This window comes from Xenopus laevis, chromosome 9_10L, assembly GCF_017654675.1.
Source record: "Xenopus laevis strain J_2021 chromosome 9_10L, Xenopus_laevis_v10.1, whole genome shotgun sequence".
NCBI classification, from domain to species: Eukaryota; Metazoa; Chordata; class Amphibia; order Anura; family Pipidae; genus Xenopus; species Xenopus laevis.
This window is the reverse complement of record NC_054387.1, coordinates 88,577,805-88,604,473: the sequence shown is the minus strand read 5'-3', so window position 1 is coordinate 88,604,473 and position 26,669 is coordinate 88,577,805. Positions and strand designations below refer to the sequence as shown.

Below are 26,669 nucleotides of genomic sequence, written 5' to 3'. Positions count from 1 at the left end.
TGTGCTGACTGTATAAATGCAGGCAAGGTAGCTTTTCTATAGATGCATGGCTGTATATACAGTACCTGTGTAGTGGTCGCCTATATAGTGAAATAAAATTGTAATGGCCTAAGACAAAGAGCTGGTACTGTATAAGCATTCAAAGGAAAGAAAAGCAGGCATGCCCTGTTAGGGAGTTAGTAGTCCCTCTGCTTCAGGAATAGTATCAAGTGATTTGCTGCTAGTGGTATATGGAAGGTTGATTAGCCATGTTCATTCTCTATTAAACACCCCACACCGACGTGGGAGAACGATTCTGGAAGCCTGAGTAGGTGGGGGCCAAGTTAAAGAGAGCAATTTTTAAAAAGGGGAAGGCTTTTAACTGAAAACTTGGGGTAAGTCTCATTGGCCTGGATGCTTTTCTATATTTTTACTGGGTGGTATTTAATTGAAAACAATTTGGCACTATGTTTGTTATGTACAACCCTGTAAACATATTGGCTAAACTATATGTATAAGAGTTTTTTCATATAAAGATTATCTTTTTGCAGTAACACTCTTTTTTGATTTCTTTAGTGTGCAGGTCCTATTTGACTGTATTGTACTGATTTAGCCCCTATTTTTTCTATGGGGGGCTTTGAGGACTGCACCTATTACTTATTGCTTATCTTTAATTATTACAATAGTAAAGAGTGTGTCCACCATTGGTTTAGATTTCTAAGGGGTATATTTATCAAAGAGTGAAGTCTGAGATCATCACAGTCCGCTAGAGTGAAAGTCTGCCACTCTCCATTCATTTCTATGGGAGTATTTATCAATGGGTGAAAGTTCACCCTTTGATAAATAAGCCTTTAAAAATGCCATATAAATGGATGGAAAGAGGCGGAATTTCACTGGGTGACTGGGTGATCTCTAACTTCACTCTTTGATAAAAATACACCTAAGAGTCTGGTATGACCCAAGTACTACCAGAATAGTTTTGGAAGGAATCAGTTATGCACCTCACCTGAATTGATATTTTCTATTGTAGCAAGAGACCTTCCATCATTAAAAGTGATCATAAAGACCCGCTCTACACAATATAGGGTCCCATACCATAGGTGCTTTACTGCTGACAAACATAGCTAGAATGCATTCTACAATGTAACATACTCCCTGCTAACCCTTTAAAGACAACCTTACAAAAGTATCCAAAAAGCAATAGAAGGGGTTAATGAATAGCAAGCCAGAAAAATATATATTAAACTGACTTGAAAGTTATCGAGGTTAAACAACTCAACTTATCAATATTAATGACGGATCAACTGTTATCTACCGCTAGCATCTTCTGTGGTTAAAGCAGTGAGAATATATACTTCAGCAAATGGCACATTTTGGCATTTAGATATTAGAAAATACCTTTTTCTTAGACTATAATAGCAACTGAGTTGATCTGAGAAGTGTATTCACTGGGGTGAGGTGATTATCCCTCAAAACGGTGTCAGTGAGCTCCTGACCGAAATTGCACCTGCAGGGGTACGGTCAAGATCTTTATTGCCTATGGAAGGGTATTTTCCAGCATTTTACTGTTGTTTCTGGAGACCTAAACATGGATCCCAGGCAACAAGAAAATATTCAGATTTATTTTTGTGTTTTGTACAGTATGTGTGTGACATATGTAATTTATATGCAAACAATTTTTTAAATGACCTGCATATTCTGCCAACCTGTACAAAAACATCTGAATCCCCAGGCTGCACATTCACATCTGAGACATCACCTGAGCAAGAGTCATTGGGACAGGGAGGAACGGTAGCTGCAGTGTGCAGTCTTGTGTAAGGAAAGCTTCACAATGAAACTAGTAGCTAAGACTGAAATCCATTTGAACAAAGCTGGACAAAAAGGTCATTGGGCGTTAATTGGCTGAGCTGGCATGTCATAAACAGAGAGTTCAGGAAAGGAAAGCACATGCATGTGGGACTGAATACAGAGCAGGAAATCACGTCTTACTTGTGTTAACATGGAGATAATTAAATTGTAATCAGTAGGGGCTGAACTGTATCAGCCTTGTGTGCGGCTACAGAGGAAATTCTTCTTGCTGCTCCTACAATGGGTGGGGCTGGGAAGTAAGATCCCCGACTTGGTAACACACTGATTTAAAGGAACAACTCAAAGAAGCTTGCAGTTTCGGCTGTAAATACGAGTTATACAAACAGAAGGTCCTTTGAAATGAGCCTTCGGTACATACATTCCTGCCCTCATCATAAGTGTAAAAAACAACAAAGTGGATTTGTGCTTTATTTGGTTAAGAGCAAGTAAAAAAAAAACATTCCTAGTTTGGGGAAACAGAGAAAACTATTTCTATATATTAGCTGCTTGTTTTTTATAATGTTTGCACAAAAATATACATGGCGTAATCAGAATTATCTGCAAGGCACTGAACACTTTATATATAAAGCAATGGTTCTTTAACTTATTTCTTAAATGACCCAACTGTATTGCACGATCAGTTTTACAACCCAAAATCGCCATTTATTCACCTTGTTTTAAATGTAGCAAAAAATTCACATTATTTAGAGGCATCATAGAGACCCAACCTGAACAGCATGGGGGCCCATTTTGGGGGTTGCAATTTCTAGGTAAAAAAATCCTTGACACAAAGTATTAAGGGCTTTATCATGCGTTACATTTTTTTCATCACAGCCTTTACCACCTTTGCTCTTGAATACAAAGGAGTTATGTTAGAATGGCTGTCGCACAAGGCCAAGGAAACCAATGCATGTGTATGCTTGAAAAGTATGTATAAATACCTGTATATGGCTGGAGAAAACTGGTCAGTACACACGCATGCCACGCCTTTCATAGAAATCAGTGGAATTGGTTAATTTTAGATTTATAGAGTGATGCCACTGCACCAAGTCCAGCCTAATAAAAAGTGATGATATAACATCTTAACAGCATCTTTGGCATTTGCCAGAATATCCACTTTGCCAGTCAGGGTTGTTGAGGGTCATAAAAGGTTTGTTAATTATTCAGTTGTTATCCAGTATTTGGTACAAGCATTTCCATTTCAATGGCAGGTGGGCAGGGGCGATTCTAGCCATTCTTCAGCCAGCCAAAAAGCTCCTTCCACACCACCAGGCATGAAGGGGTAATTCATCTTTCTTCAAGCTGCCTCTAAAATATCCATTTGGCAACTTTTTAATTTCTATTTAAAGCTAGTTCTTTCCCTAATACAGAGGTCTGTTCCATTGAAGAAGGGGGTCAGCAATGGGACTATGCATGGCGTATGTCTTCCTCACCTTGCTTAGTATTAATCATATATTGGTGCTCTTTTATGCATTTCTTTTCATAGACATCATCATTTATGTATCTCTTAAAGGAGAAGGAAAGGTTAAATCACAGGGGGGGAGGGGAGTGCCCCCCCCCCCCCGTTGATTATACTCAGTTACCTAATACGATGGGCCTGTTTGCAGAAAACTGCGCTGGCCTGGGGCAATTCTCATAGAGCATATCACCAAGTTCTTCTGCTTCTTTGTTTTTCAATGGCCTGGGCCAACACATAAGCATAAGAGTGGAAACCCCTACTTTTTGCTAAAAGTTTGGATTTTAACTTGCTCTGTAGTACTAGCTCAGATGTACTCAGATGGCCTGGGGAATCAGGTAAGTGATTATAATAATGGGGGGTGGTGGCTAACATTTGGCAACTTTTATTGAATTAACATCTCCTGCAGTATCTGAGATGTTATGGTTCACAGGGCACTGACACTTAGAGGCAATTGCTATTCAGGTCAATGGCAGGTAGCAGGGGTCTACCTAGCTACCTAGCGAATAAAACTGAATTCTGTAGTTCTGTAGTGTTAATAGAGATCAAAATGCCATGCTGTGCTCCACTGGGGGAAAGGGAACAATGGCAAATGATCCTCACTAAACCACAGCTCTCACCAGAAATTCTCCATATGAACATTTATTCAATATGAAAATAATTAGAATATTTTTTATATAAAGGTATTTATTTAAATAAAAAAAAAATTCAAAACACGACACACATTTAGCAGAAGTTTGTATTCAAATTTAATCAGAAGCCATGTAATGCTGTTAGATGCCACAGTCAGAAGAGGAACAGCAGCATGTGCCTTTGAGGGAAAAAAGGATAAGAAAAACACACAGCGTACAAAACCTTTTGCAGTCTGCTCCTAACAATTAATTCTGTAAAGCAGTACCCGATTAAATCACTTCCTCACAGAGGGGATTCATTTGTAGTAAAAATAAATGGTAAAGCATGTCCAAAGAAGCAATAAAGCATGTTTAGAAAACAAGAAATTCCCCTGAAAGCTACTGCATACCTTGTGATTAATGGAAAATCAAATTTGAAACAACCTGCATCAATACCTCATTTATCCCTACCATTATTTAAAGATCAACAAATCTATACATAATTGGCTGTGTTTCCATGTAAATCTGCCAATTTTTCTATCAAGCTTTGTGTTTTTTTAGAATGGCTCAGCATACAATAATTACTTAAATACCATATTAAAAGCTACAATAGGAGAAAATTCAGCACAAGAATAATACATCTTTTTTATATTTGTTTATTAGAATATTAGCTCCCTATACAGTGTCTGTTACACATTACTTTTTATTATGGAGGTTATGTGCCAGTGTCCTTACAGTCAAGTCCCTGAAATAACCAAACACTATTTCCCAAAGACATTGGTATGTTATCCTTTCTCTGATCTTGTTTTCTCTTTTAAAAAGTGATTATTCTTTTGGAGCCATGTCCCACTAACTCTGATCCACATAAAAACCGCATCCTTCATTCTCTTGCTCTTTTCATATCAAAGATATCTCTCAGATACTTAATCAGAAGCCATGATGGCCTATGGCCTATGATTAAGTATCTGAGAGATATGAAACGCGTAAGCAGTGCCAGGCCTACTCGGCCGGGCTCCCTAGGCAATCCGGCCAACTACTTCACCCCCCGCCACTCGCGGCGCATGTGCAGAAGTGTGCGAGCGGCAAGTAAGTGCGAATGCGCAGAAGACGCGCAAGTGCACATAAGACCATAAACTACATAGAATTGCGGCCACAGCTTCTGAACATAGTGGTCCAAGCTAGGGGAAGGCGTCAGAAGAGGTACATGCCTGGCGCCCCTGTGTCTTTGCGCCCTATGCAATTGCCTCTTCTGCCTACCCCTAGTTCTGGCCCTGCGCTTAAGGCGGTGAGGTTGTATCCTTGAATTCTACAATAAACTACTTTTATGTTTTGACAAACCTGCCTTGAAGACTGGTTCCTGTGAGTGCCTACCCTTCTTTCTTTGTTCGGTGCTCCGCTCCCTAAGCTGAGGGTTCAGGGCGGTGCACCTGGACCTACCTTCACAACTGGTGAGTTCTACAAGTACCGAAGATTTGTTCTACATTATATAATGACTTCTATCAAAAAATAGCATGTGATTTATACTCTTTTCATATCAGCCTTTTTCTGGCCTCAAACTTTGCTGTTAAATATTTATCTCCATGACACACAATGTGCCAAGCTGTAAAACGTTTCTGGATCTCCACTCCAATGTGTTATCACTGTATGGGTGCTCTTTTTGATGTCCCTAATCACCATGGCCATGTGTAAGGAAATCTTACCCTGGTGGTATAGTGGGGGGACGGCAGGGACGCCTGCCGCCCCCTTGGCGGGGACGCCCGCCGAGTCGATCTGTTCTCCTGGTAGCGGATCTTCCTGGATTTTGTGCTGACGTGATGACATCAGAGCGCAGTGTCGCGAAATTCAAACTGTATTAAAGGGGACTCTTGCATGTTTTCAGTGCCCATGATAGGATTTGTTTCCTGGTGCTGTTAGCTGTTGCTATTCTGTTTGAACCTGATTCTGTTTACCTGTTTTGACCCCTGCCTGGCTGTTTGACTACTGATCTCTGGAACCTGACCCTTGCCTGAAACCGACCTTGATTCTGCTTAACCCTCCTGTTTGACGTTCTGGTTTGACCACTGCCTGTTATTTGACTCTGATTCTACCTCAACCCATCTGATTGATTACCCGGTTTTGACCCTTTGCCTTCCTGACGATCCTAGCTATCTGCCTGCCTTGACCCGGCCAGTCTGACCACGAACCTGCCTCATCCTATTGTACCGCGACCTTCGGCCTAAACTGACTTTAACAACTGTCGTGCCCCTTTGCTTGCCAGAACTCCTCGTCTTGCTCCTCTCGAAAAGTCCAGGTCGCATCCGAGTACGCTGAGGGCTCCTCCCAAAGTCAAAGGCGGTCACACTACTGGTGAAGCCAAGCCGAGACAAGGGAGCTTGGCACTAGTTCTGGTTTAGGGTGACGACCGTGACACCATGGTTATAGGGTAGCTGTTATTTTTGTTTAAAAAAAATAAGTATTATAGTATTAGACTAGTACTGTCCAATGTACATAGCTAATTATCCTATATAACACAGTGGGTACCTGGACTAATAATAGAAGTTAATGTTATGCAAAGTTTGGTAAAATTATCTTGGAGGAACATTTCAAGCTATTATCGTCCGGTTTTCAAGGGGCATTCGGAATTTTGTAAGCTTAACAGTTAATCTGGATCTTTTAAACACAATGACTACAATCTGTTGAAGCTGACTTGTATAAATGTATCAACTATTGCAGCAAATTCTAACTTGTAATAATAAATGGATACTACCCACACCAAGATATTAAGATATTTAGAGTACTAATTTAGGATAATGGCAGATCCCATTAAAGCAAAGGCACGGACTGAAAATCTGTGGATTCCGGCAAATGCCAGAGGGGCTGCTATAAGATGCCATATACACTATGTTTAGTGGGCTGCTGGAGGCTGTTTGGGTCTCTGTGTGTTTGAAAGCCAAGACCTATTTTGATTCCCAGTCCAGACCTGGTAGGTGAATAACATTTACCAAAGTGTCTTATAGCAAATTCTATGTAACCAAGTTACTTAACTAACATTCTCAAGACTTAAAACCTACTGAGAAATTCCTGCACATTAAGCCGAACATGCAAATGCAGTTGCCAATGGAGAAAAGAAACAAATATGCCCTGTAAGCCTCACTTTCTCTTCTAATTCCTGTCATTGTTTCATGAGCAAGTCAGAGACGAGTAGCAACATGCAAGGCACTATTATATTATGTTACCTTCCGGCAAAGACAATATTCTACCACATAAATCACTAATCTTTTTCAATATAAGATATTTTCATATGTTTTGATATTATCCCCATTGAATATAATGTAAAGTAATAAATCCTGTCAGGACTCTACCTCTCTGTAGCCATGTTTATTGTTTTCATTCTGTCACCACTTTTATTTTTAATAACATTAACAAAAAAAAACATTTTCAGACTAATAAAACATTATGCTCCAATTGAATGAATTAGTTGTATGCGTTTTCACTGTGACATGCTTTTTGTCATCCCTGTTCATTACACATGCATTCTGTACTGCCACTTCTTTGGGAAGTTTAGGGGGCATTCCTAAAAAGGGAAAGTGAGAGTTCATTCTGTATTAAATATTCATCTAGCAACTTCCTAGACATGAACAGAAAGCAAAGGAATTTCAACTTTGGTAGACTGTGGCAAGATTTATTACACCCTTTAATAAATATGCCCTACATAAGGGGCATATTTATGAAACAGTGAAACCTTAATTATCAATACATACAAGTAAGAATTTATCAGGGGAATGTAATAAAAGTCGCAAAGAGCAAAACAATTCGCACCAATAAGACTAAAAATCCACATCTCGCAATGTAATATTGTTCCTGAAACTGTTATTGAATTGCGAATTTTAATTGCGCATTGCGAATTTCAATTGCGCACTCATAAGAAGTGCTTGAAGGTGTCGTAATCTTTTGGAGCAAACATAACGACTTTTTCAGTAAGAAGTTTTATTACATTGACTGCGCATTGGCGCAAACTATAAAATTCGCAAACGGTCTTTCACTGTCGGAAGTGGTCGCTAAACAGTTTCCGGGCTCGCAAAAGCTATATTAAATTTGCACAAAGCAAAATTTGTTCACGCAAAGGCATAACTTTTCGCATTGCGAATAGTTTTTCCATTAGCGATTTTTATTACATTCCCCCGTAAGTCTTTATAAATACACCTGTAAAAATCCCATAGAATTGAATAGAGAGCAGTGGAATTCCACTCTGGCGAACATTGGTGAGCTCTAGTTTCACTGTTTCATGTCCCCTTAAGGTGACACACAGATCCTATCATACGAATCGAGGATTTTTGGAGTGCCAACAGCTTTCGTCCGGAGGAGATCGGTCAGGTTTGATTTTGACCTGACTGATCCCGCCGGAGCCCATGGCACATCGTAAGCGGATCGTTCAGCCATACGGCCGAACGATCAGATTACAACCGATATAGTGATGCTCGTTAATGGCATATCAGGGAAAGATCCGCTCGTTTGGCGATGTCGCCAAACGAGCGGATCTTTGCGTCTATGGCCACCTTTAGTCATCTGGAGATGTGTCTCATGTCATACAATAAGACAGTATGGAGGTAGAACTTGACTATGGTTTCAGTTTAGCTGCTACATACAGTAAGTCACTTTAACCCTATTTTCAGCTAGGTTCCAGAGATATAGATCAGGCTACGAATATTCACATGGGCAACAGAGTAGGTGGTAAACACAGTGCCAGCACTGTGGGCAAAATGGAGACTTTTAATTACTATTCAGAAGTCTCCCCTGGAACAAGCCAGTTTTTTGAAAGCTATTGCTGGTAACCGAGAAACTAGGTTAGTTAAATTACTGATCCTTCTTTTTTATATTTACAGTATTTTACAGAATTCTTTTTTCCTACTAAATGATTTATTGCGTGTTCTTTTCAGATTTTTTCCTTGATGTTTAGGGCAGGTTTGTCCACCAGGATATTATGATGGGACTTGTAGGCAAAGCAGCTAGAAGGAAATATTTGATATTAAAGAAATTAACAAATATATTAGGCCACCTGCCTCTGCTGTGAAGTTTGAGTACCAAACCATTTCCATTATCATTATGAAAAAGTTGCTGTTATATTTTTTGACACTTCCTGGGATCCTGGCCGCCTCCAGAATCAGAGTGAGGCCTTTGTTTAGCCTGTTTCTATGAAAAATGCGAGCAGATCCATGCTATTATCACTTTTCTAAACACTGTGATTAGCCCAGTTTTATGAATGCAAGATGCGTGAGGCCTCATTTTCTCTGTGCTTCTACTATTATCTGAGAACAACTAGCTGTCAGTTGATTTAGCACTTGTATGGTGGGGGTGTCATTGTAACACAGTCTCCCGCATGCAGAACTGAAGAGCAAGAAAAATCAGAACACCATTAACTATTGTAATGAAACAAAGTATTGCATTGCTTTTCTATATAATCCTTTTGGAGCTGGCCACCACACAGCCGGCACTTGTTGAATAACTGAGCCTCAGAGCTACAACAATAACATGTATGTGCCAGTGCGGCTCATGCTAGAGAACCCTGGAGCTCCCACCACAGTGAATGTGGTGGTAATGGAAGAGTTTGATAAACATGCTGCCACAATAGGCACAGCAGACCTGAGCCCAAAGAATGCCAAGGGTCAGAAGTGATTCCATCCTCACTGTATACATTTTAGCCACCAACTTGCAACTGATTTGCATTAAATTGCATGCTCAATTGTGTTCATTTTGACAAGTTGTGCACAATTGTATCGGACACAAACTCTGCAAGACTGCCATGACACTTGAATTGTGGGAACAAAAAGGCAATTTACCTCCGCAATTGCAATTTGCACACTGCACTTGATTGTAAGTGACCCCTATTATTTCTAGTTTCAATTTCCTGGCCAAATCATTATGGCAACTTCTGATAATTCATAAAATGTAAATTTTATTGTATATTCATTAAAAAGTTTTTTACAAAGATGAGCTGATCAATATTTAAAAATACACACTTGAAAATAAAATTAATTCATAGGGGTTCTTGGTGTTCGAAGTGCCAAGTACCTACTACTTCTTGGTACCCCCTGTAGCTGAAACAGTATCTCCCCGTGGACAACAGTAAGTGACTTATTTATTATGCTGTGTAAATCAAATTTGTAGAAAAAAAAATGGTGTTCAAAGCTGTGTAAGATAAATGGCGAACTTATCAAGATGTGTGTAATTTTATGCCATGTTAATGCCAGATTTGCTGCCGTTATTTTACATTGCTTCCGGCGGAAGTCACTCTAAGTAAAAATTGTACGCCGTTTATTACACAGCGAAGCCTGTCGATGTGTGGTGTAGTATCCTGCTGTTTTTTACACAAAAGTGCTAAACACATTCCTAGTTAACACCTTAAGTTAAGTAATCAGCAAGCTTTTACTTTGCTGTTGCCACCAGGAAGGTGATGTTTCGGCTCCGGGGACACTAAGAATTAGTAGGTACTTAAAGGAAAACTATACCCCCCAAACAATGTAGGTCTCTATAAAAAGATATTGCATAAAACAGCTCATATGTAAAATCCTGCTTCATGTAAATAAACCATTTTCATAATAATATACTTTTCTAGTAGTATGTGCCATTGGGTAATCATAAATAGAAAATTGCCATTTTAAAAAATAAGGGCCGCCCCCTGGGATCGTAGGATTCACTGTACTCACAAACATGCCAACAAACCATACCTGTTAGGTCACATGAGCCAATTAACAGACAGAGTTCTGCCTTTTGCTTCCTCACTTCTTCCTGTTACAGTTAGAGTTGAAGTATTTCTGGTCAGGTGATCTCTGAGACAGTACAGAGACCATCACGAAATGGTGGCTCAAGGCAAAAGATGTAAAAGGCCAATATTTACTTTAATATATATTCCAGTTTGGTAAGATTCTTTAATATGCCACTTAATATGATATGAACTATCTGTTGCTTAAGTGTTCATTTTGGTGGTATAGATTTCCTTTAAAAGTGAGTACAATGACTCAGCCCCAATAGTACAGCAGAATGGTCAATTAACTGACCCACAACCCCTATTAACTAGTGATGTGCGGGTTTAAAAGTTTTTGACCCAGCCCTCTGCACCTATTTATTTTACCCACCCTGCCCCTTCACTGGAGTATGGGATATATATGTGTATATATATATATATATATATATATATATATATATATATATATATATATATATATATATATATATATATATATAGTGAATAAAGTACCCCCTCTTGTAAAATATAAGGATATTATAAGTTACCGAGGAGTTTCATGACCATATAAAAACACGAGGCCGAAGGCCGAGTGTTTTTATACAGGTCATGGAACTTCGAGGTAACTTCTAATATCCTCATATTTTACAACTGGGGGTACTTTATTTATTAATTTATTATAATACACAAATTTCAGTGAGTCATGTGACAGAAATGACATCAGAACTCACCGTTTATAAGGATATAATTTACAAGATATTCATGGCTTTTGTGTATTATATATATATAAACCAACAAAATGGAATGGGGATTAACCCTGGTCTGTGACCTAGTCCAAAGGACAAATTATATATCTATCAAAAAAGTCCAGACAACTTGCTTGTTCATCAAGAAAAAACTTTTATCAAGCAAGTAATAAGTACAACGTTTCGAAGCTCCCGCTTCTTTATCAAGCAATAAAGATTTAAATGACATCACATCCTTTTAAAGCCATAAATTCAAACCACACCCATAAATGGGATGTGGTTTATCATGTAATACACATAGACCAATGACCATATAATTAAACAATATAACACATCAGTGTCAGTTAGACTTTGTACTTATTACTTGCTTGATAAAAGTTTTTTCTTGATGAACAAGCAAGTTGTCTGGACTTTTTTGATAGATAGATATATATATATATATATATATATATATATATATATATATATATATATATATATATATATATACATACATACATCTATAGAGTGATGTTTGAAAAAAAATTTTTTGATAAAAATTTCTGGAGTGCTGGTCCATTTTGAAAGCTACATACTACGTTTGACCAGAACACCCATCTTGGATTGTGAAAGAAAGAGTGCAGGTACTTATAGAACAATTATATATATATTATATATGTATTGATAGATCTGTATAAGTATGTGTATATATGGCCACTGGGGTTCGTTTGGAGGGGTTGAACTGCATGGTCTTTTTTCAACCCCACCTAACTATGTAACTAGGTATATATATATAACTTACACAGTTTGCCTAATTGGTGGGCTTCTTGTCTCTTCAAATCTCTTCGAATATATGAGTACAATTCATCAGAGGTGATAAAAATAAAAAGAATTCAGGCATGGCTGATAAAGTGGTAACAGTAAGACAACTAGATTGCATTAAAAAAAAAAAAAAAAGCTGTCCATACATTGGATATTAAGATGGCATGTCACCAGATCATTAGCCTAGAAGTGGCAGACAATTCCTTAGAGGGGAAAGACTTTTTCAGTCATTTCAAATTTGTTTACAGAACTATATCTGTGTTTCCTTTACTCAAAGCAGTTCTGGAGTGCATCACTTGTTGATATCCTCCGGACACTTTTAAATCAGCTTTAAGCTGGCCATAGATGTTGAGATTTTTAAAAGATCAGATCCTGATCGTGAGACCACGATCTTCTCAGAACGATCGTACGATCGTACGAATCTACCATCAACTAAAAAGACCAATTTGGCAGGAAAACAAAGGGGAGCTGCCTGCTTGGCCCTGCAAACATAGAGAGATTGCACTGGGACCGACAAAGATTTTTTGGCCTGGCCGATCAATTTCCAGACAGATGTCGGCCGAAAAATCGTAAGATGTACGATCGTTCGAATACCACTAACCGCATCCCTAAAATCGGTCGTTCGGCAAGAAGAATCGTCGCGTCTATGGGGACCATTAGTTCCACCATAGGAAAGGCAGAACTAAAAGGATAAAGAAAGAAAGACACTTTTTCACAATATATGCTTCCTCTTTCCACTGCTAATTTAAATATCCAAGACCTGTCAACATATCACCAGCAGATCATTTATTGCTCTGGTTTCTCATACTCTTGTTTATATAGTTAGGCAAATCAAAAAAATTACATGAAGGAGAGGGAAGAAGAGTAGTTACAGTTCATGTGAATAACAGCCTGAACTCTGAGCCAAAATATTTAGCATGTGATGGTCACTAGTTGCTGAAGTCCTTAATGGACTTCTGCTTTAAAGAAAATATTTTAAATAAGCATCATGTTGTTCATTAAAATCATTTTTCAGGTAAATTCCTCTGTGCCTTTAACCATTTGCTTCTTATCTTCCCAGCAGTGAATGCCTAATATCCAGGGTCGGACTGGACGATTGGGGGCCTACCATATTCCAAACTACCGGGGCCCACGCGATGATGCGAACGCCGACGCGTACGTGTGCACGTCGGCACGACCCGCAGTTTGCTTTTTTTTTATGGGGCCAGCCGAACGGGGAGCAGGTCTGGCCCCACAGGGGCCCATGAGGGCCAGGGCCCACCAGGTTTCTTCCCGGTGTCCCGTCAGCCCAGTCCGACCCTGCTAATATTAGTTTCCAATATTGGACTCACTCTTTCTATCAGATTATCTCTTACTGTGATTCAGCTTTCTGTGTCTAATTGCTGTTGTTAGAAGATGAACTGACATCAGTGAACAAAGTCAAAACACAATCGAGACAATTACAGGGGTTGTAAACCCAAAAATAATATTTTGCCTATTGTAATTCTTAGACAAATTCCAATATACATGAATCATACATTTTCAATGATTACACGAATGATTTTTTGCATAAATTAAATATCACAGTCATAATAAATCCTAACATAGCAAGCTCCGCTTTCTGAAGCATTTGCTAAGGGGAGGCTAATGTATGTAATCATAAAGCGGCTATGGCACTTTAATCAGCAAAGCTGTTCTCTTTAATATTAGTCATCGGGGGCCATGTTGATCTGTACACAAAAAATGTACTTTGTAAAATGTACTACATATTTTAATGACTTTCTGGTGCTTAAGTATGTACATAGATAAAGCTCCCTTTTACAATGACGACTGCGGCTGTTGATCCAATGTTCAAGCATCCCCTCTAGAGAATAATGAGGAAGCTAACACTAATGGCCTTATTATTTTCCCCATATGGACTACATGACTACAAAGAATTCCTTCCTCCAACTAAACCACTATAAAGTATAAAGAGACTGAAACAATGTATTCCAAACGGCAAATAAAGTAGTTGTTTCTGTGATGCACACTGTGAGAATGATTGGCTATGACCCTAAAAGTGACAAAATGATCCTTCTTAAAACATGTGAAATGCCTTCTGTGATCTTAATCTGAAAGTTTTATGATTATACAGTGCATGTGGATTACATTAGTAAAAGTAAAAAGCTTAGGAACTGAATTGAAAATGAGATACTATCTCTGGTCTAAAACATACGGCCTGCAACCGCATCATTGTACAGCTGGATGCTGTGCCTGAGCACATATACATTATAGTATAACTGCAATAAGATTTCCTCGAATTACAGAAGCCCTAAAAATCTCTAAACTAAAAGGTAAACTATAAAAGAGATGACATACAAAGCCATGTAGGGAGCAACACTACAGGGATTATTATTATTTACTAAAATCTAATTAATCCCATTTTTTTTAGTTGGCCAAACTCCCTTCCACGAATTTAACTCATTTATCAATAATTCTCTCGAAAAAAACACTGTGACAAAATCAAGTGTCAATTCGTTTTGCGCGGTTTGATGCTCAAAAAACTCAATTTTATCCAATTGTTGCCGCAAAAACTTGATTATTGGATGAAAACCCCAGCTTTACACAAATTATCCAGTGCAGATCACGATGTCAAGAAACAACTTCAGGGACATTTGCCACTGACTTCTTCATGACCTAGAATCTAGACCAGTGATCCCCAACCAGTAGCACGTGGACAACATGTTGCTCTCCAACCCCTTGGATGTTGCTCCCAGTGGCCTCAAAGCAGGGGCTTATTTTTGAATTCCAGGCTTGGAGGCAAGTTTTGGTTTTATAAAAACCAGGTGTACTGCCAAACAGAGCCTCAATGTAGGTTGACAATCCACATTTTACACATCTGAATGTTGCTCACGGGTTCAAAAGGTTGGGGATCCCTGATCTAGACCATCTAGAATATGCCATATAGTTTTGGTCCCCATCACTCAAACAGGACATTATTGTATTAGAGAGGGTGCAGAGAAGGGCAACTAAGCTGGTAAAAGGTATGGGAAATCTTAGCTATGAGGAAAGACTGGCCAAATTGGGGATGTTCACACTGGAGAAGAGGTGATATGATAATTATGTATAAATATATAAGGGGATCATATAATAATAATCTCTCTAATGCTTTATTTACCAGTTGGTCCATCCAGCTGACACAAGGTAGGAATGGGCGAATTTGACCCATTTTGCTTCGCCAAAAATTCGCCGCCGGCGAAATGTCGCTGATGCCCATTAAAGTCTATGGGCATCAAAAAAAATGTTGTCACGTGGCTTTTTTTTCCGCACGACTCCATACAAGTCTATGGGTGTCATTTCCGCGGAGAAACAAGGCGAAAAAATTCGCCCATCCCTGGAGGTCATTCCGATTACAAGAAAAGAGGTTCCGCCTAAATATTCGGAAGGGGTTTTTTACAGTGAGAGCTGTGAAGATGTGGAATTCTCTTCTCTCCCTGAATCAGTTGTACAGGCTGATACATTAAATAGCTTTAAGAAGGGCTTGGATGGCTTTTTAGAAAGTGAGGGAATACAGGGTTATGGGAAATAGCTCATAGTACACGTTGATCCAGGGACTAGTCCGATTGCCATTTTGGAGTCAGGAAGGAATTTTTTCCCCCTCTGAGGCAAATTGGAGGATAGGCCGATAGGCAGGTTAAAAAAAGTAAAAAGGTTGAACTTGATGGACATGTGTCTTTTTTCAACCTAACTTACTATGTTACTATGTTAATATGTTACTATGTTACCTCATCAGGTTTGAGATTAAGTATTTTTCGGATTTGGATTTTTATAGCAGCTTTGGGGTATAATAAATCTCTAAAGATTTTAGGTTTTATTTTTCCACAAAAAATGTTTTCCCCCAAACACCTCAACCAGAAGAAAATAGAGGTTTAACAAATGGGCCCTTACCTTTACAATACAAGCTGGTTTTTAGCAGAAAATGGCATTGGATCTCACTGAGCTGCACAGCTGCAGTATGCTCCTGTAGTGCAATTCACTTGGATCTGGAAGGCCTTTATTTAGGCTTTAATATGGACATACAAATAAGTCTAGCTAGTGATAGATGATAATAATATACCAGATAATGACATCCTTCTGGACTATGTGTAGAGTAAGTAGGGTCAGGGCCGGATTTACAAAACTGGCGCCCCTAGGTCTGCTATCGTTCGTCGTCCTGTCCCCATCCCTTTATTCACACAAAGTTTCGGAGCAATGCGGATTGGCGCATGGGAAGTTTAAAAATCTATCGTATGTCCTGCGAATTCCCCAGTGTTTCTGAACCAATGTGGGTGTGGTTGGGCAGCATGCCGCCCCCTAAAATCCTGCCCCCCCTAGGCCCGGGCCTTGGTGGCCTTTCCACAAATCCGGCCTGAGTAGGGTTCCATCTCATTCACTCTCCTTTCAAGTCTTGTATGCTCATGGCTTGTTGGGGCTATAGTCCCCAAAACCCACTAAACCCATAACATTTCTCTTAATGATTAAGGCAGAAGCATAGGGGATTATAATGTTTTACAATGCAGATCATAATGAAAGTGGTAGCCAATAGTTAATGGTGAGATTAACGTGTAAATGCTAAGGGGATCTCTGGGAGTCAAGGACAAGTAGGAATACAATCAAACATTCCATTCTGATGTCAGAGTCTGATCTTTATAAGAAATTTTACTATAAATGGCAAAAGTCATACAGATATACAGTATATACTGTATATACATATACATGCACAAACTCAATTAACATTGGTATAATACAAAACAGAGAAATGGGTGCAGGCATGGATGATTTTGGATGCAGAGAGCAGTGAGAAAGAAAGTGAGAAAACAAGATAGCAAGTTCTTTTTTATCACACTGTCTAGTGGTGCCACAATACAAAAACAAGTGCAGCAGTTACTGTGAATGAAGTCCAAACTGCACTCATTTTTGCACTCTTCCTCTGTTTGGAAATGAGGCCCCAAGACTTTAAATACTGACATTACCAGCAGCGCTTGTCCTTCCTGCGTTACATAATATATAGAAGAGAGAGTATGGAAATAAGTGTATAGGAATAATAACTGTAATCAGCAAAATAACAGAGCTCGGTTGCAGTTATCAGCAGCTGTAATCTCCAGGGGTTCAAAGAAAGCAAAAAGGAAGAGGGTGGTGGGGAAGGCGGGGGAGCTATGGAAGTAGAAAAGGGTTTGACACAGCAATACACCTCCGCATAATCTGCTGTGATATTTTATTTCTGATTTCAATAAAAACAACTTTTTGAAATTTAGCTGGAACATGCCCAGTCATTTCATACTATACCTTGACCAAATCTATCGCCCCCTAGGGTTACTGCCAAAGGTGCACTACAATGCTATGCAACATCCATTAACTGTGACTATGCCCAGCCCTAACGGACTCTGCCACATTGCACTGGGATTATTATTATTTATCAAGCTATATTTATTATGCAGCAACATGTAGTGCAGTATACTCATGTAAAATGTACATATCACATGACAATAATTTTATTATTTTTGCAGATAACAAGAAAGGAAAATAAAGGAAGGCTATCCCCTGCCAGAATCCATTTTAAGTAAATATTCTAATTTTGTAAAATGATTTCCTTATTGTCTTTAAAGGGAATATCAATCCAAAAATATTTTTTGCCTAATAAAAGTAAACATAATTCTAAGCAACTTTGCAATGCATATTCATTACAAATTTGCTACGGTTTTTAAGTTATTTGTATAGGTATTGCTATTAAAAGCAGTGTTTGCCAGTCGCTTTCTATTCTCTGCCCTGGTGGCTCAAGACTGTTGATACAATGTAAAACAAGGCAGCTGATTAACAGACCTGTCTTTGCTGGGGAACTATGATTTTTGCAACATTGTTTAAAAAGTAACAACCAGGAGTTAGACAAATGCTTTCAATAGCAATTGTATTGTTTTTACAAATAACTTTAAAACCACTGAACATTTTTAAGAAATGTATATTGGAAAATTGTTGTCTTGGGGTTGACTTGCCCTTTAAAGGAGAACTCCCCACTGTGATAAGTTCCCACTGGCCCCTCTCCCTGCCTCTCCCACTGCTAAGTGTTACCCGAGAACTGTGTCCCCTGTAGTCAGGCCACAATCAGGGGGGGACAGGGGGTACAGGTCAGGCCCGGACTGGCAATCTGTGGGTTCTGGCAAATGCCACAGGGGCTGCTGTATGGTTCCATAGAAAGTTACCATATAGTGGGCTGGTAGGGGGCTATTTGGGCTGGTAAGAGGCTCTTTGGGCCTCTGTGTACTTGGAATGGCAGGGCCTATTTTCACTCCCAGTCCAGGCCTGGTACAGGTGTCCCGGGCCTGAAGGTCGGCCCGGCAGTGCTGCACTTTCAAAAGACTTATGGCCCCCCTTGACAGCGCCGGGCATTTCCGAAGTCACAATGTCCCAATCAGCCGAAATGCGGAAGTGCTGAAAAGACCCATAGCCAAGAAAATAGCCGAAGCCAAACTCCCAAAGTGGCGAAAAGACCCAAAGTCGTGAAAACAGCTGAAATTTAAATCCTGAAGCGGCGAAAAGACCCAAAGTTGAAGTTGAAGTCCTGAAACCATGAGTTCAATTCTACTGAACACCAATAGGGATGTAGCGAACTGCCGATTTGGTGTTCGCGAACGCCGTTCGCGAACACCGGCAAAAAATGCGAACGTTCGCGAACTTCGAACACCCGCTAAAATCGTTCGATTCGAACGATCGAAGGATTTTAATCGTTCGATCGAAGGATTTTCATTCGAATCGAACGATCGAAGCCATTCGATCGAATGCTTACAATCGTTCGAACGAATGGAAATCGTTCGATTTTTAGCGGTCGAAGGAATTCGAATGGTCGAATGATCGAACGCGAACTCAAAATGCGAACGTTCCCAAACGTTCGCGAACATTCGGCGGACGCGAACGGTCGAAGTTCGCGCGAACTAGTTCGCGGGCGAACAGTTTGCTACATCCCTAAACACCAATTTGTGTTTTTTTTAATCCCCTGGCCACCAATGTATTATTTAAATATTCTATAGGCCCCTGCCACCAATGTTTTTTTTTAAAAAAATATTCTTTGAGGCCCTCATTTTTTTTAATTTTCAAGGGGGCCTGGCACTAATGTTTTTTTTAAAAAATATTCTTTGGGGCCCCATTTTTTTTTTAACTTGTAAGGGAAGCCCTGATTACCAATTATTTTTTTTTAACTTGTAGGGGGGCCGTGACCACGAATTTTTAAAAAACTTTTAAGGGGGCCCTGACCATCAATAGCTTTTTATAACTTGTGGGGGTGGGTTACCTTTTTTAGCACTGATGTCTGTGTGGTCTTTTAACTGTTGTGTGGAGTGGGTGGGATCTGGGATCTGGGATGGGGCTTGGGGGATGGGGCTTTGGGGCTGGGGTGGGCGGGGCCAAGGGGGCCCCGATAATTTTATTGTACGGGGACAATGATTTCTAATGGCGGCCCTGCCTGTAGTATTACTGACAGCAAATGCAGAGTGAGCGCAGTGGAGCTCACGGGCGCCATAGTCAAAAGTAATTTCCAGCTCCTCTTCAGTTTTTAAAGTTACTAAAAAGGCATTGAAAACTGGAAATATAGTCATCTTCCCCTATTTACATGTCATGTGTGGTATAGGTATAGTGCAGAGTATGCTAAGAACCTTATCAATGTACTGACCCAGTGACAAATCTTGGTAACAATGTAGGTACTGTGCTGTTCCTCCTGCTCAGTGGGATTCCTTGTTGTGCCCGTGCTCAGTAAGTATTCACATTACATTACCCCCCAGTATATTTCTTGTTTAGCACAGTGTAAGGTGTGGAACTGTATGCTGCCAATACTCATAGCTTCAAAAACAACTTTCTGTATGCACAGAGCATCTGGTAACAACACTTAGCAACAGACTGAATCCAATGGCACTCGGTGTTTGGCATTTGATAATGCACGTTATTTAATGAGCAATAAATTAAATAGAGGACATATGATGTTACCCATTTCCTAGCATTAGAATATACTTACAGTTAACTAGCAGGAATAGTTAACCAAATGCCACTATGCAATCATAGGTGCTTGGAAATATAGTATTACCTGGCAAAGTGCAGAAAGTGGGGTATGAGCAGGCAGTATTACCTGGCACTGTGCAGGCAGTGGAACCTTGTACATGTAAAACTGTGGTACCAATTTAGGATTACATTGATACTTGGCACTGTGAATTAATTAGTACTTGGCACAGGGGTACTGATGGTACCCAGTGAATTTGGCATACTTTGGTATTTATCAGAGAGACCTAATGCAGGACATGCATTAAAAAGCACATGGAAGACTGGCAGGATACAATAAATGGGTGTAGCTTGCTGTTCAGGTATGTGTATGCAAGGACTTTGCTGTTCTATTACCCCGGTATTTCTATGCAAGGACATTGCTGCTCTAATACCCAGGTATTTCTATACAAGGACTTTACTGCTCTAATACCCAGGTATTTTCTATACAAGGACTTTGCTGCTCTAATACCCAGGTATTTCTATGTAATGACATTGCTGGCTCTAATACCCAGGTATTTCTATGTAATGACATTGCTGCTCTAATACCCAGGTATTTATATGTAATGACATTGCTGCTCTAATACCCAGGTATTTCTATGCAAGGATATTGCTGCTCTAATACCCAGGTATTTCTATGCAAGGACATTGCTGCTCTAATACCCAGGTATTTCTATACAAGGACTTTGCTGCTCTAATACCCAGGTATTTCTATACAAGGACTTTGCTGCTCTAATACCCAGGTATTTCTATGCAAGGAAATTGCTGCTCTAATACCCAGGTATTTTTATGCAAGGACTTTGCTGCTCTAATACCCAGGTATTTCTATGCAAGGACATTGCTGCTCTAATACCCAGGTATTTCTATGTAATGACATTGCTGCTCTAATACCCAGGTATTTCTATGCAAGGATATTGCTGCTCTAATACCCAGGTATTTCTATGTAAGGACATTGCTGCTCTAATACCCAGGTATTTCTATACAAGGACTTTGCTGCTCTAATACCCAGGTATTTCTATACAAGGACTTTGCTGCTCTAATACCCAGGTATTTCTATGCAAGGAAATTGCTGCTCTAATACCCAGGTATTTTTATGCAAGGACTTTGCTGCTCTAAGACACAGGTATTTCTATGCAAGGACATTGCTGCTCTAATACCCAGGTATTTCTATGCAAGGACTTTGCTGCTCTAATACCCAGGTATTTCTATGCAAGGACATTGCTGATCTAATACCCAGTTATTTATATGCAAGTACTTTGCTGCTCTAATACCCAGGTATTTCTATGTAATGACATTGCTGCTCTAATACCCAGGTATTTCTATGTAATGACATTGCTGCTCTAATATCCAGGTATTTCTATGTAATGACATTGCTGCTCTAATATCCAGGTATTTCTATGTAATGACATTGCTGCTCTAATACCAGGCATGGCATTAACAGTTGTGTAAAGTCCTGGCACAGCCAGCTGTAGCTGATAATATATCTGCTGCCCCCAGCACATGTCAGCTCGTACATGGCACTCACCTTGATGATACTGCTCCTCCGAGGTGCCGCCTTTGCCGCTTCCATCAGACTGGCCTCGGTGACCCCAGTCCTGCGTTCCCTGCCCCGGCCATGCTCCGGGAACAGCTCGTACCCCCCGTCAGGCCCCTCTGCCATGATTTTTATTGCCCGGCAACTTCCATTCTCATAAAGGTCGAGCAGAAGGTTGGGCGGTGACTCAGAAAAAGGTGAAAACGAAGAAGAGGAAGGAAAGGGGGCTCAGCACTGCCAGCTGAGATACCAGAGCATGTTGCACAGGGAGAAGGCTTCACACAAAGTAAAGGGGACAGCCTGAATTGTTAGGCTGGGAGCCCTTGCGAACACCACAGGAGGGAGCAGGGTACAGCTGGACAAGTCCCGGGATGGAACTCTGCTTCAATTCGCTGAGCTGTTCCAGAGCTGCACGCTGATTGGTTTCTTTCATTCCGAGTTGTAATGGGCTGGGCTAACTCTGCTTACTGATTGCTCAGCTGCCAGCGTTGTGACAGTGCCATGTGCCGGCAAGGTGAGAGCGGCCAAGAGAGACCTCTATGGGCAGAAAAGGTCTGCAGCTGGGAGACAAAGGAACTCTCTCAGCTCTATATGTAGCTGGTTGTGTGTAAACAGCACTGACTACTGACACTCTACAGCACGGGGGAGGGAGGAATGCTACAGTACCAGGGGAGAGAGGAACACTACAGTTGGGGTGGGGAGGGAGAATGTTAAATTGCGGGAGAGAGAGGGATGCTGAGAGGAATGCTACAGTATGGGGGAGGGAGAAAGCTAAAGTGCAGGAGAGAGAGGGACACTGAGAGGAACACTACAGTATGGGGGTGGGAGAAAGCTAAAGTGCGGGGAAGAGATGCTGTGGGGTGAATTGTGTTGAAAGCTGCTGTGGGTGGGGGAAGGCTGTGGGGGGTGAATGCTCTGTGGGGAAAGGCTGTGGGGGCGAATGCTCTGTGGGGTGAAGGCGCTGTGTGTGGAGGGGATGAAGGTGCTGTGCAGGTGAATGCTGTGTGTGCTGTCTGGGGGGTGAAAGCGATGTGGGTTGAAGGCACAGTGTGGGGAAAGTCTGTGGGGGTGAATGCGGTGTGTGCTGTCTGTGGGGGGTGAAGGCGCTCTGCGGGGAAAGGCTGTGGGGATGAATGCTCTGTGGGGTGAATGCGCTGTGAGGGTGAATGCTCTGTGTGTGGAAAGGCTGTGGGGGTGAATGCTCTGTGGGGTGAATACTCTGTGCGGGGAAAGGCTATATAGCTATTGGTAAAAACAGACCCCAGACCTGTGGCCCCTCGCTATGTGTACCAATAATAAAAACAGACCCCAGACCATGTTGCTCCAGCTCTAGCTATTTGTAAAAGTAGACCCCAGACCATGGCCCTAATTAGCAATAGCTAAAGATAATGACAAGATTAGAGGGCCCCAGACCCGTGGCATCTCACCACATACACTAATGTATGCAATACAATGCATGCCCTTATAACAGTAACAGCAGACCCCAGACATGTGACCCCCCCCCCCCGCATTATGTACCAATAATAAAAACAGACCTGTGGCCCCCATGCTATATGTAACAATAATAAAAACAGACCCCAGACCTGTGGCCCCCCGCTATATGTACCAATAATAAAAACAGACCTGTGGCCCCCCGCTATATGTACAAATAATAAAAACAGACCACAGACCTGTGGCCCCCCGCTATATGTACAAATAATAAAAACAGACCCCAGACCTGTGGCCCCCCGCTATATGTACCAATAATAGACCCCAGACCCAAACTTCTCCCACGTTGCCGGGTGCTCTGTCCGCAGTGTCCCTACTGCCAATATACGTCTCAAAACAAAACAAGGGATGGCACTCTGGTATAAAAAGGCAGGTTTGTTGCAGATTCCTGCTGGTGTACATGGCCATAGGGCAGTGACACACCAAGAGATTAATCGCTAGCGATAAATCGATGCTACTCTGGGCAACTAATCTCCTGCACTCTCCAGTAAAAAGCTTTCCCAAAGGCAATAATGTGAATCGCTGGTGGTAACACCCATGGTCGCTCCAGTCTCCCAAAATCGCTACAAGAGGAAACTTCAAGCGATTTTGGGATTTTTGTGTTTTACCACCAGCAATTCACATTATTGCCTATGGGAAAGCTTTTTACTGGAGAGTGCAGGAGATTAGTTGCCCAGAGAAGCAGCGATTTATCGGTAGCGATTAATCTCCTGTTGTGTCACTGCCCTTACGTGTTTCGGGAACAAGATCCCTTAATTATAGGCTTACAGGATGAAACAAACAAGTCTGTTAAATACAAAAAATGTATGGTGACCCCTATTGGTCAGCCTCCCATATTACTATTTAACAAAAGACGTGCACTCACTTAAAACTTTATGCTCAATAAAAACAATTATCAGTCGGAACTCTGTGTATTTATGTTTTCAATATATTATGGATTTTAGATTTTAGATTTTCGGTGATGTGCCTTTTGCTTACAGGTTCTATTTCTTATTTTCTATTGTACCTCTTCACTTATTTATTGTATATAACAAATTCTTGGGTTTCAGATTAGATATGGAGTTGTCCTTATAGTGGGCATCTGTGTATTCAGTGCTTCTCAATGAGCCGTAGACCCCGTGCCGGAGTGCAAAGATTCCAAGTAAAAGAGAGAATAGCCAGAGAGCTTGGGTTTCCATTACATTATAAATGCAAGAATATCTATTGTTATCACGTCAAGGGGGTACGCCCTCATTTCCTATATATATATATGTGTATGGTAGATCCAATCTATATTTATATAGGTCTGATGAGCATGGGATGTTAATATTTGTGCAGGGTTAAAGTGTCTCATGCATAATCAGAAATATCTGTATACCTCTAATTTATCCTTTATACTACAGGTGCTTTTATCTCTTACTTGTCATTAATCAGTATAGATGTGCAATATCTTGTCTCGTGTTTAGACCTTTTGGTATTCTCGTTTGCAGTTTAAGGATCCAGAAAGCCTCTCTTAAGTTTATAGAACGTATTGTATCGCCTTAACTGTCAAGTCCTGGGTACCATTGGGGGAGCATAAAGCAAAATGCTTACCCACAGGAGACCCCTCATCTTTTTTATCAATCGCCCTTAAGTGCTCCCTTATCCTTTCTTTAAAGCAACGGGTTGTGCGTCCTACGTATTGTTTCCCACAACATTTAGGGGCTGATTCACTAAGGGTCGAATATCGAGGGTTAATTAACCCTCGATATTCGACTGGGAATTGAAATCCTTCGACTTCGAATATCGAAGTCGAAGGATTTAGCGCAAATAGTGCGATCGTACGATCGAAGGATTATTCCTTCGATCGAACGATTAAATCCTTCGAATCTAACGTTTCGAAGGATTTAAATCCAACGATCGAAGGAATATCCTTCGATCAAAAAAAAGTTAGCCAAGCCTATGGGGACTTCCCCATAGGCTAACATTGACTTCGGTAGCTTTTAGATGGCGAACTAGGGGGTCGAAGTTTTTTTTAAAGAGACAGTACTTCGACTATCGAATGGTCGAATAGTCGAACGATTTTTACTTCGAATCCTTCGATTCGAAGTCGTAGTCGAAGGTCGAAGTAGCCCAAAAAAAACTTCGAAATTCGAAGTTTTTTACCTTCGAATCCTTCATTCGAAGTTAGTGAATCGGCCCCTTACATTCTAACAGGTATATTACTCTTTTTGTATTACAATTGTAAAAGCCATAATTATGATATGACCTTCCGGTGATGTTTGATTTAAAGACAGCCCCTGTGGAAATAACTGTACATGTCTTACAAGGTGTGGTCCCACATCTGTAAGTTCCTTTTACTGAGAGCCAATTGCCCCCAGAATTCCCTGAAGTTGAAGAAACTTAACTGGGTGCTAGAATTTTTCCTAAAGTGGGGGCTTTTTTTGAGACACATCTAATGTCCATCTGTGACATTATCTCAGCTAGCCTGGCATCATTGTATAGTACTGGAAGGTGTCTTCTGGTGATGCCGCAAATCCTACCATATTCCTCACTGTATTCGGTAGTGAAGTAAATCTGTTCTCTTTCTTTAACATCTGGTATTTTATCCTTATAGTTGGTGGATGGGTGGGTAAGTCCTGCTTCTGGGGCACTACCGACTTTATTACTTGTGAAAGTCCTAGACTATTCTGTGAACTACCCCATATAAAGAGAAGGTCGTCGATATAGCGACCATACCATATTAAGTGTTCACGAAAGGGGTTTACATTTTCCATAGAAGCGGGACCACTCCCACCACCCCATATAGAGGATGGCGTAGGATACCACCTAGTTGTGTGATTTTTTTGTGTGCAAGCCCTGTCAATCAAAACCTGAGTAGCTGAGGTCCAGGCTCAAAGAAAAAGGTGTCTTATAGGCAGAAGAGCATGCCTAGACAGAAATCCAGTCACTCCCCTGGGGTTTTGGTTTGTCAAATATGACAGTCCTATAACCAACTCCTTCTGTCTTCCAGCTTATTGCTGGCTGCACTAAACATTGTTTGTTTTCTAATAAGATATTTGCAAGAAGAGGCTTCAGTCTGAATTTAGTGATTGGTCTGAAAACACTGGATCAAAATTCTTCACTTGCTTTTGTTTATAGAAATATATAGTGGTAGGCCTATAACACTGCACATATTTTGGACAGCTGGCATTGCCTCCAGTATTTCACACTTGTATGCTTGTCGTTTGAAAATGCAACTCTCTACTATGTGATATAAGCCTTAACACCATCCTGTGCCCCCCATCCACTTCTCACTGTTCAAGACCTTGCTGCTTCCAGACAAAAATGACAACTGGATTGCACCACAGTGAAGCCAATCTAGCTACTGCATATACCCTCTGCATTCTGTTCCATCCCAACGTCTGCTCCCTTTGTCCTATACTCATCTACTTCACTCTCTATCAAATATGCTTTCCCTGTTCCTTTGCACCCTCATGCTAAATCTAATTTCTCATATTTACAAAAATCC

The 26,669-nt window shown here is 40.6% G+C and overlaps 1 protein-coding gene across 1 annotated transcript in view; it reads right to left on the bottom strand.

The window, feature by feature from the left end:
* LOC108701442 (inactive phospholipase C-like protein 1) overlaps positions 1–22,086 on the bottom strand; it is a 122,894-nt gene extending 100,808 nt beyond the window's left edge. The window contains exon 1 of the mRNA XM_018236141.2: positions 21,704–22,086. Within this exon, the coding sequence (XP_018091630.1) occupies positions 21,704–21,838 (135 nt within the window). The 5' untranslated portion in view covers positions 21,839–22,086. The remainder of the gene's footprint in view (positions 1–21,703) is intronic.
* Between the last annotated feature and the right edge of the window lie 4,583 nt (positions 22,087–26,669).